This window comes from Lepidochelys olivacea, assembly GCF_965140295.1.
Source record: "Lepidochelys olivacea isolate rLepOli2 genome assembly, chromosome: 2".
Classification (NCBI taxonomy): Eukaryota; Metazoa; Chordata; order Testudines; family Cheloniidae; genus Lepidochelys; species Lepidochelys olivacea.
Window position 1 is genome coordinate 94,498,480 of NC_140412.1, and position 12,375 is coordinate 94,510,854.

Consider the following 12,375-nt stretch of genomic DNA (forward strand, 5'->3'; position numbering starts at 1 on the left):
AAACCACTTCTCCCTCAATTCCTACAAATGCTATGATTCTGTATTGCCTATCTCTCCTAGAAGGATGACTTCAGAAAACACATGCCTAAAAATGAAGCTAAAAGACAAGACACACATACTGCCACAGCAACTGTTCCATTTTGCATTTATTAAAACATTTGTGTTTGTAATTTAGTTATTGCAAACTGCAAACAAATCCAAAGATTTACAGTATTTAATACAGTAATTTAAAATAGACCTCTATTTGTAAAAATAAGCAAATGACACTACTTTCAAGGTATTTTGTTATAAGTAGTGCCACACTTCACAATATGATCTATCAGAGAGCAACATTTAATTTCAAAAAGGGCAGGTTTTATGCTCTTTGAAAGTTCCAGAAGGCTTTAAAGAAAAAAAGACTATAAATCAAAAGACAACATTGGCCCAGGCCTATTTCAAACAGTTGCCCTTGATATGATTCACTGTTCTAAAAGCAGTTGGTGTTAAAAATATTCTGAAACTAAGGAAAATATCAACCTACTACATCATTTGTACCCTGTGCCATTTATATAAGGAAGCATTCTGATTTCCTGGTAATATCACTTAAATGGTTTTCCGTTGTATTGCAGGAGGAAAATGTTTAAAGAATGTTGAAATGAAACAAAGTGGTACTTCTGCTTTCAAAGATTAACCGAATACAGTAAGTCAGCGATTAATATCTTACATTTTTGTCAACTCTCTCCTGAGCTGTGAGATTTAGAATGTGTGTGTATGTATTGTATATGCATGTGAGCGTGACAATGTGTCTTCCTTCTCTTTCCAGTGCATACAGCTTCAGCACTGAAACACTGCCATTTACTCAATCTTCTATTTCCACCATGTGGTTTATGATAAGCCCTTCTGGTTTTTGAAACCTGCGGTGGGTAGGAGGGGCAGTTGCACTTTATAGGCTAAGGCAGCCACAGTTCTAGGATCCTAATGTGATCACAATGACAGCCGAAGTCTGATCCAAACATTCCCTCTGTATTTATAAGTTCTTTGATCCCAAGGCGCTGGCAGCGCGGTGTAATTAGACTGTCAAAGCCCCAACACCCCGCCACCCTGTTACAAGGCTGTCGCCCTCCTCATCCAAGGGAGAGACCCTTGAAGGAGAGAATCTCTTCACACCATTAAGCGTCCCCCTACGGTCTCCTAAGCCGCTCCTCGCCCGAGCAGCAGCAGCTGGCTGCACGGCGTCCCCCTTTGCTCAGATGCCCGTTTCACACGGGGAGCAGCTCACACCGGAGCGAAGTTTTACCCCAGTGAGCCGAGCGCGGGAGGAGGGGGGAGGCTTTCTCCGAGCGCAGAGAAGTGGAAGTGGGCCAGGCTGAGAGGAGACTGAAAGGGCAAAACTCTAAAGCCAGAAGTTCTGATGAGTTTGCTGACTTTGCTTCCATGCCTCGGGAGCTCACTTGACCACGGCTCCTATGACAAGCTTAATAATAATAATAATAAATCTTAAGCTCTCTCCTCCAGCTCCGTGCGTTCAAATGCAAAGAGCTCACCCTGAGATAGACTGGCTCCAGCCCCACCCCCTGTAAGCCCTGCTCCTGCTTTTTATCCAGAGGACTCCATCTGTGTCTCCTGTCAAGGAGGAGGCGCGGGGGGTTGTGGGGATGGGGAGGATGGCTTCGTCTTTGGATTCCTCTCCAGCAGCCACCAGTGGGTCTCCGGGAGGGAGGCAAAGTCTCAGAGCCTCCTCTGGACAGCCTCCGATGGAAGTGACGGCAGGCTCCAGCCGCTGAGCGGTGACATCCCCCATCCACACGAGCATCGCCCCCCGCCCCATGCTCGTCTCCCCCGCGCCCGCTCCGCGCCCAGTCTGAGCCGCGCTTGGCACGGGGAAGGAGCGCTCGCCTCCGCGCCGCGGACCAGGGGGCTCCGCTCCGTCAAACGCGGGCGCTTGGAGGGGGGCACCGAGGCGGGAGACCGCGCTCCGGGAGGAGTCCCCCGCGGCGCTGCCTGGCGCTCGGCGCCCTGTGATTGGAGGGCGGGGAGCCCCCCGCGCCGGAGCTGCCCGGAGCGCAGACAGACTCGGCTGGCCGCGCAAGTTCTCCCCAGCGGAGCTAGCAGCCGCCCGGGCACATGTCTGAGAGCGCCCAGCGAGGACTTCGCCGGCGAGCCACCCCCAGCCGTTTGGATTAAAAGCCTCACTGCAGCGGCCGATCCAGGGGAAGAGGAGGCAGGTAAGTGCCGGCTCAGACTGGGTGCGGGTGTTTTCGGGGGGCGGAGAGCCTGAGGAGTTGCAGGGACGATTTTTGGCTCTGATTTTCTCCCTCGCTAAACTGTTCCCAGTCCAAAGTCAGATGGTGCTGATCTGCAGAGTCAGGAGGTGGCTTGGCGTTGTTCGCCTTCAGAAGTTTCCTTTTCGCTGTGTTCTCTGGTCTGTGTATTTCGAAAGAGACTATATGCAAATAGCCTGAGCTCAGAGAGAGAGAGAGAGAGAGAGAGAGAGAGAGAGATCAGTGCGGTTTGGAAAAGCCATCAGAAATACAGACACCAGATGTGACAGCAGAAATCATCGAGAAGTGTAATAACGATTTCAAAAAGAAAATAGCAAGACAGTCGCCCTGTTTCTGCAGGTAAGTCACGCAGAAAAAGGGAGACGATTAAACACTTCTGCAACATTTAGGAAGGAGCAAGTCTTTTTTCATTAATTGATGCAAAACTCAAGTGGCTCTCTTTGTTGCACCCAAAATCCAGCGTCAGGTTTGCAAACGTGGAAATGAGAAAGGCTTATTTCTTTAATTAGTATTCAGCTGGTAAGGTTAGCTCTGCGGTGCTTGAGTATTTGATACTGACCCCCCCCCCCCATCCATACACATACAAGCTAGTCCTTCTTTCTTGGAGTAGAGTACATGCATTGCTGGTAAGTGTTTCATGGTCTGGATCCTCTGGCTTCAAGTTGATAAACGGAGAAAATGGCTTTGAGTATTTGATACTGACCCCCCCCCCCCAGCTCAGTTCTTGCCCCTGTGCTTTCAATAAATGATGTAGTTCAGGTGAGTCAGGGTTATGTTGTGGTTGACTTCCCTGGTGATACAGGGAGGTTTTTTTGGGGTGGGGATGGGGGAAGGATTAATGCTACTGAGGCTTTCTGATTCTGTGAATTGAAACGTTGATACTTTAATCCATTTCCATTGCAAAGAAAAATCTTCTGCTTGATTGATAACTTCTCAAGTCCAAGCACAGACTTGAAAGGACAGCATATACTTTATAGTCCCTCTGACAAGACATACTGCCCTGCCATTTTTCATATCAAAATGGGTAATCACAAAACTTGTAGAAAATAAATTCATTCTCAGGGAAGGGAAAAATAAGAAAACAAACAAAACCCCAGTCCTATAGCTAAACAGTCTTGAAAGCCAATCTCTAGAAGCACCTCAGCTTGGTAATGAAGTGTAGACACTTTACTTTTCTCAGACTTTATTATGATTAATACTTTTTTTTCTCTTTGCAAAATGTTTTGAAGTTAACATGGCAAGGTATTTTATTGCGTGGTCATTAATGAGAGCCAGGTAAGTCGATGAGGGTCATTTAAAGATCAGGATTGGCAGATTACATTAATGGCAGAAAAATTGTGTAACTATAACTTGCTTGAACTGCTGCCTAGAATAAGGCTTCTAAGGATACAGCAGGTAAAAATTGATTAGGAAAGATCATGCTGTCAGCAACATTAAAACAGTTTTAAACAATGACAGCAGTGTAGTTAGGCTGTTTAGAAATAATCTGGCCATGCCTCATTAGAACTAGCATGGTTTGACTGTGCTGGTATTACCTTTGAAATATTCAGCTAGGGTCCAAATGTGACTTCTTGTTGAAAGTCCTTGTCTAGACTCTCTAGCCCTTCCAGCTTGCAACTACCAGGGGATCTAATCTAGACAACCTTTTGTGTTTTTTGGAGCAGTGAAAAAAGATGAAAAAGTATTTAAGCAAGCAAACAAACAAAGCCCACGGCAAAGCGGAGAACAAAAAGAGAGTTAAGAGCTGACTCTGACAACTTCTTATATTAAAAAAAAAATATTGTCCTTGGTTTGAGAACTTAACAGACACAAACTTCTAATAGTGTTAGGTAAATATCAGAGTCAATAGTCTGATCTAGTACTGTACACTGGAAGTCTTCTTTGATTGAACCATTTCCTGTTGGTGAGAAGGACAATCTCTTGAGATTACACAGAGCTCTTCTTCAGGTCAAGAGGTCTGTAAACTGGAAATCTTGTCTCTCTCATCAACAGAAGTTGGTCCAATAAAAGATATTCCATCACCCACCTTGTATCTCTAATATCCTGGGACTAACATGGCTAAACAATACTGCATACTTTGGAAACATGTCAATTAATGTGAAGAAAAAAAAAACAATAATCAGTAATGCAGACCATTTACCTGCAAAAAAAAAAAAAAAGCCATTAAGCTTTGCAGTTTTAATCAGAGGTCATTATGCCCTGATAATGTGAGATATTATTGTAATTAAGGGTTGCTATGGGTCATTAGGACTGTGTTAACAATCAGATGACAGCCTCACAACTCTTTTAAGTCTACTTTTATTGATTTAATAGCAAAGTGCTTTTACTCTTCTGTATAAAAGTGCAATTGTAAAGCATCTGTATAACTGCAATTTATCCTTGAATTGACTGTAATGTCCTATGAACAGAAAGTGATGCAGCTTCAGTGTAGGCTTCTGTTTATCCTTCACATATATGCTCAACACATTGCAACTTTTTATGTGTATGTTGTGTTCATCTCTCTCTGTTCAATCTTGTTAGCAGTCAGGCAGTAAAGATTTGAGGAAATCTTCATTAATATATATTAAAAAAACTCCATGTTACTTTACTCTGAGCCAAAGTCCTTATTTATTAAACAAACATTGCTGAGGGTTTCTTAAGGCTTCTCAACACACAAATTGCATCCTCTGTGCATAGAAAATTGTAAGTTGGGTATTTTCAACTTGAAGTGATTTGGGGCTAAATTTGCTACTTAGGAGCTAGTTCATGAGTGCGGTGTTGGCTAATAAGTTTTCATTTTGCATTTCATTGGCTATTTCTAAACCTGATATTCTGATACCATTTTCAATGGATCCAACTTCTTAGCCGTCTAATTTGTCTTAGATGATCACATACAATTTGTTTATGTCTGCTTTCATGTCACTAATGGGTATTACTTTCAAGTGGCAATAAAGGATCAGTTAATTCTAGCTGAGGGAGGGTGCATAAGATATGTGATGATTCCCTCAATCCCTGTCTGTAACACCACGCTTAACCATAAGCAGTAATACAGGAGTGCCTCCTCTGGGGATTTAGTGGTTCTACAGGGAAATACCACAAAGTAATTTCTTTCCCTAGGTATTGTATGAAATTCTACAAACTAACTTAGAATGCAAAAATCAAACTAAGACCATTGCTGAAATTTTACTATTTGTGCTGTATATTCACAACTGTAAAAATACTGTTAAATATTTATTTTCAGATATCTACATAACTGATCAAGTTAGCATGATCCTTTTCAACAACAATTTAATATAGGGAGGCTACAAAGAACTTTCCTATGGAGAAAATGACAGACTTTTTAAAAGTATACTTTAAAAATAGCATTTCAGCCATATAATGTCACATAATCAACTCCAGAATACCATGGAAGACTGAATAACAATCACGTTGCTTTCTGTGTACATTTTGAAAGACTGTTATTTATTAAAGTCTGCCTGTTGTTTTTCTGTTGTCTTGCCAAATCCTTTCACCTGAGTCAGAGGGTACTGGAGCTAGTTTTGTGTAACAGTGCCATATGTTTAGAGTAGTGTTAGTTTTTTGCTTGATAACCAGATGCAGACTACAGGATGTGCACTCCATTTACAGTGCTCCCATGTGAATATTTAGGCCAGTTAGCGGCAGGAGGTTGTGGTCTGTAGTTGTAATGTCATCTGGCACAGGGAGTTAATGGGTTTGATCATGCTGGCTTGACTTGTAGACCCTCACTTGCTCAAAGGAGCTCTTTTTTTTGAGAAGAAAGGTAAAGCCAGCAGTTGCAATCTATACTATAATTATCTAGATTTGTTCTCATATCTTCACCCGTAGTTGTCTAAACAAGCATGGATTTGATGTTATTTAATGTAAAAGAGACACCTCTGATAGCAAAGCCATGTATGACACTCTTTAGAGCCTGCAGTCATTAAAAGAGGAATTTTATTTTGCACAGAAAATGATACCATTTCCAACTGGCATTGTAAAATAGAATGCCAAAACATAAATATTTCAGTTGTAGTAGCTCAGCTGTCAAGGGGCTAACCTGCTGATTCCACTATGTTTAAGGGATCATGGTTCAAGTTCCAGTGGCAATAGTCAATTTTAGAATTATCTCAGCACAGACGGTGTTACTTTATTGAGTGACTGACCTGTAGTGAGAAAATTAAGGGATAACTTTGCACTATTGACCCATCTGGGGCATCATTTACTGGATATTATTGTCTTGGTCCCACTTCAGGGATATTTCCGGAGACAGTGAAGATCAGGGTTAACCTCTGTGTATTGCCATGGTATTGAGAAGTTAAAGCCATTTAAAGAAAGGATAACAGATGTGGGGAAGGAAAAGGGATTAGAAGCGGTAAAATTGTTCAGTTACACTCTTAAAAAATTGTCATGAGCTGGCTGGGAGACTTCACAACAGAGTATTACACTGTCGTGTGAAGAAATGTAGGATTAGAAAAACTTTCAGACTAACATTTCCCAGCCTAGAAGTATTTGACCACATGTATTGGGGTATGAAAGGCAAGGAAGTTAGGGTGGGGCTGAATAGGTGGGATAGGAGGAATAACATGGTTCATGGACTAAACTGGCAATGAGACAGTAGTAGCAATGTGTGAGTGGAGGCCTATGAAAATAATGAGATAGATTTTCTCTGTAAAACAGAGGAGGTGGTGGGAGGAACCGAGGATCTTCTATTGAATGGCCTGGAAGCTTGGAGAAAGCAGGCAAAGGAAGAACTTACACCTGGATATCTAGAAAAGGTGAGGGGAAGAAGTAGGCTCACCCTTAACCACAAACAACAAAAACAAGTTTCATTACTGGTACAGACATTAGCAACTGAAACAAAATATTGGTCCAGATCTTCAGCTGGTTAAAATTGGCCTTGTTGCTTTGAAATTAATGGGCTTTGCCAGTTTATAACATTAAGGACCCATGATCTGGCTCTTTTCTTACAGTCAGGATTGCCCTTCTGAAACAATGTACAATATTCATTCTGACACCATCAGATTGTGCTGGCAAAATAAAAGCATATCATTTCTCAGTTTAAAAGTGTTCACTGAAACTCCTTTACTTGTCAAGTTTAGTTCAAATGCAGTTAAAATCTTCTCAGTAGCAAGATTCCTTTAGACTTGTGATTTTTTTATGCCATGATGTTTTACCGATCAACTAGCTAAGTGTCTGTGTGAGAACACAAAAAATATACAGTAAATGTTCAGTGGTCACTCCTTATGGATTTTTCTGATTCTTCGGGCTCATTCCATAACACACATATTTCAGCCGTTTTGAGATATGCAGTAGCCAACAGAAATATTAAAGATCCTGGTCACAGAATATACTTCCTTAGATTACAGATTTTATCCCTTGAATTACAGTTTGATTGTTCTTACTGATGTTTGGCACTTTTGGCAGACCAGGGAGCTTTGCACAAAGTAAATTACAAAGCTGAGCTCTTCCTGAAAGTGAACTGGAGTGACTTAAAAACATATACAATCCCAAATTCTTTCACACACTGACATTTAAAAACTGACCTCCTTTTCTGCACCCACAATTTGAGGACACACATTTGCACCCCAAACTTGTGGACACAACCTATATCATTTGGATGTCTGACTACTGTACCTTTTTAAAGGTGTAATTAGGTACTTAGATGTTTAACTTACATCAGTTGCATCTGCATATAATGTCTCCCTCAATCATTTGCACCCGGAATGCTGTGTGAACAACCTTATTCAAAACAAGAACATTTTAAAACAAGATAGACAATAATTGAGAATCAGTTTCTCCTTCACTTGGTACCTAGTCCTTCAACAGCAGATGACGCAAATGACACTTAAATCAGAGGCCAGAGCTGCATTCCATACAGTGCTTTCAATGTTGGTTGCTTCAAGTGAAGCACAGAACCCTACATTTATGCCTAGGTAGGAAAATGCAGTTTACCTTTTGGCTTGCAGTTTACCTTTTGGCTCCATCAAAAGGATGATATTCCGTATAGATGCTGCAGATGATCCAGAAGAGATAGTTATTCCCCATATGTATATTATTCTATATACATACAGTGAGAGAGAGAATATAAGATGATATATATGAATATACTGTATTGTATATCTGTGCAATCATAGAGATATGAATGAGAGAGAAAATGAAATTCATTTTAATAAATAATTGTCTGTTCTTCCAGGAAGCAAAGAATATTATGCACTGGATATTGATTTTTTAAAAGGAATTATCATGTTGAAATACTAAACATGCTGGAAGGGCAAAAAAAAAATCCCTAAAGAATTAGTTCAGATAAAATATCATATTAATAGTAAGAGGAATAAAATATCCATTGGAAAAAGTGTGTTGCCATTTATCTGAATAAAAGTAATAATAAAAGTAATTGGAACAATGAGACAGTGTGATAAAACTATTTGACAATGGGTAAGGAATGATTTCTTCTAAAGTACGAATATTGTATATACTGCTTTTTATTAGATTGTGTTCTCTAGAATATGGACTGTATTTTAGCTAGTATTTTGGGTGTGTTTTCAGTTCCATGCTGTGGTGTGTGGCTAGGGACCACAAGGATGGCACTCCATTTGGTGGTTTCCATACTTTCCTTCAGGTGTAAAAGAACGGGGATCAGAAAATGTTCAAGATAAAGGTTACAGAAATACTAGGTTTTAAAAGTCTCTTCAGAGCAAGACATTTCAGAGTGCTCTGTAGAGAGACTGTAACATACTATAAATGTTTTACTGACATTTTTAATGAAAATCCATTTCATATTTTTATCTCTGATAGATATTAGTATGCTGCCTCTTTCAAATAAACAGATAGTTTATCAATAGCAGATGTCTGCAGCTAACCTGGTGTAACAGAGATGTTGAGTTGGTTCTCTGAGGGTGCATTTACAATTTCTGGTGTGAACAGCACTTCCCTGGAGAACCATCTCTTAACTGAACTGAATGGTGGAGTGAGAAACATGTCATTCAGCCAGTGAACAAATCCTCTCCTGGTATTCTTCATGCTATTATTTTTTCTGTTGTTGTTTTTTTTTAATAAGACTATTGTCTTAATGTACGGCTCACATCAAAGTTGAGCTTTGGCTATTCAGAAGTAATCATTCAAACATATAATAAATAATTCATACACCAGTTAGTTGAAACTGGCACTTTTATGTTAGTCCCACTGCAAAAGGAATCTTCCATGTTCCAGAGATGCTTCAGAATCGTAGCATTTAGAAATCAGGGTCATGAGATAATAAGTTGCTTATTTTCTTCATTGCCTGTAGCAAGGCGCTAGCTCTTTACATATGGAGCTTTCAAATTACTGCTGCTTAGTGAACATGCTTAGTGGGTTTGTGGTTTATCCCACCGGTCTCTAAGTAGAGCCTTTCTGTTGCAAGGCAGTACCCATAAGGGATTACTATAAAAAAGCATTAAATACAGACTGTAATCAGAAGGGCTTTTTATTTGTTTTGGTTTTTTTGCCCTCTAGCTACCTTTAGGAGATATATAGAAATTGCACAGCTAAAAAACGAAACAAAACAAAACCTCTGGATACTGTGCACAACTATCAGAAACTGTATTTCACTCAGTTCTAATAAAGATGGTTAGTAATATAAAAATTTACCTAAAACATTTAATGTGTAATCGGTAGTCCACTCAGTTAAGTAAACCATGCAAAAGATTAACTCTTTTTTTCTTACAAGGCTTTCTAGATTACAGTATTTCACTCTGTATGAATTACTGTACTTGGTAACCATTTTAACTTCATCCTCATTTGCCCTCTTATATTTGACACATTTCTAATGCATCTTCACTGCCTGACACATTGGCCTGATAAGGAGCAGAAATCCTTACTGCAGAAGGAAACATTGCTTACATAGAGTTCAACCAGTCAGATGATATCTCTGCAATGTAAGACCTACTTTTGGCCCTCTCAAATAACTCTATTTTTATTTAATTATTTCAGTTAAAGGTTTTGGGAGAATAACCACTTTGCAGTATAATTATATAAATATATTTGATAGATCAAAACATATTTAATAAATGCAAGAGGACAGGGAGTATATCAGAATGATTTAAATCCATGTTTTCGTAAATTTCCCATGCTATTTTGAGGCATTTTGTTGGGGTTGGTCATCTTTCCTAGTAAATTCTGCCAGCTCCTGAATAACCAGAATTTTGAAAGTGAAACAGAGAAGATATAGTATAAGAAAATGTTTGTGCTACTACATAAGAATCATTCAGCCTCACACCAACATTGCATTGAACATATAAAATCAAATTATTTTCTGACCTTTTTGAAAATATAAATAGTTGCATAACATGCTTCATATCATATCTGACACTTGGTTTTGAAATGGGAAAAAAATGAATGGGGAAACTCCTGGCTTTTTAGGTAATCAGATTCAAATCAGAACACATCAAAACATCTGGTGTACTGTGACCCAGAATCAATCAAGTTGTTCTGAGTCACCTTATACTACCTTCTATCACTTTAAGTCAACATATGTCCTATCCATTGGTATGAATCACTGCTGTTAGATGCTTTGTTCTTATGTGCTAATAATAACAAGTAAAATTAGCTCTAACAGAGAGGAGAAAAAAATCAAAGCTAGTAAATGTAAAATAATTAGAAGGGGGGGGAGAGAAGAGAAAAGACTGTGTTAGGAAAACTGCATAAATCAAGAGAACGTTCATCAGAAAATTATAAAATTGTGTATGATTTTATTATTAAAATACAGATCAACCAGCAAAATTAATATAATCAAAGTAAGACAATATAAAATTTCAAAGCATTATTGTATAAGCTAAAGTCTGTTAATACTACTAATGATGAAGAGAAAAGTTTTAGTAAAGTATAAGATGCAGCAAGTGAAAGCTGAAAGCAAATGTATGTTTTTTAACTTCCTGACAACAGTTCTTGTCTTTTCCTCTGATAGGTACCTATTATACCATTTCTCTGGTGAAGGCTATTCAGCAGTGGTGACCTCTTCCAATCGAACATTCCACGAATTATTATCTCTGGAGTCCGGAGGCTAGAGCTACTGAGCCAACTGGAATTGCGCCCACCCTCTTATCAAGGTTTTTTTCTTACACAGGGGAAAAAAAGATGAAGTTGGGCAAAGTGGAGTTCTGCCATTTTTTGCAGATAATAGCTCTTTTCCTGTGTCTTTCTGGGATGAATCAAGCTGAACTCTCAAGGTCCAGATCAAAGCCGTACTTTCAATCAGGGAGGCCGAGAACCAAGCGCAGCTGGGTGTGGAATCAATTCTTTGTGCTGGAGGAATACATGGGTACAGACCCTCTCTATGTAGGAAAGGTAGGGGATTTGATCAGCATTTGGAAAGTGAACATGCTTGTTTTCTTGATGCATTTTTACAGTATGACTCTGAATTGTCATTCTGTTGACTTGGTAGGAGTAGGCCAAATGGAATACATTTTTTTTAATAAAAAGATTGTTGGAATTACATAAAAACAGTAACAATACACTGTATCTTTGATTCCTCATTCAGAGTTTTTTTTCCCCAGAGCCATATATGGTAGCTATTAAAAAAAAGAATTAGGATAACCTAAGTATTTTACCATTGTTATCACAAATATGATTTCTAATTATTCAAATAAAGTTAATAGATGCTCATTACATTCAATAGGACATTGATTTGTTACATAGCTATATAGCAACATAACTATACGTAGTCGTTTACAAGAAATAAGAAAAAAGGCAAACAAAGAACAGAGTTTCTGCCCTATATTGCTTACAGTCTTAAGATCAGGGTCTACATCACTGAAGACAATGGTGAAAGGGCAGAATGGCAGGTTGTAGGTGGTGGCTAGGAGAATGAGGGAGTGTCTGCAATGCTGCTGTGCTCTGGCCTTCTTTGACAGTCATACTGGTACTTTTGGGCATAGCTGGCCACTAATCTTTAGCTCAACCCAAATGCTGGGCTACACTAAAGGGGGCACTGGGCCAGTATAAAACAACCTCCAGCATCAGGGAGTCCCAAATGGTTCTTTTGTATCCCCTTTAGCTACACGGAGTGCATACTGAGTGTAGCTGTGAAGCGGGGCCTAAGCTTAGTCAATGTTTTGTAGTGGCATGTAATATAGCTCCATCAGTACCTTTCCAAATGAGA

General features: G+C 39.5%; 1 protein-coding gene across 1 annotated transcript in view; it reads left to right on the forward strand.

Annotated features, from left to right (window-relative positions):
* The first annotated feature begins 1,390 nt into the window (after positions 1–1,390).
* LOC311515594 (cadherin-7) overlaps positions 1,391–12,375 on the forward strand; it is a 101,627-nt gene continuing 90,642 nt past the window's right edge. Inside the window, exons 1-2 of the mRNA XM_084618798.1 lie at positions 1,391–2,204; positions 11,182–11,561. Coding sequence (XP_084474924.1) covers positions 11,352–11,561 — 210 coding nt within the window. The 5' untranslated portion in view covers positions 1,391–2,204; positions 11,182–11,351. The remainder of the gene's footprint in view (positions 2,205–11,181; positions 11,562–12,375) is intronic.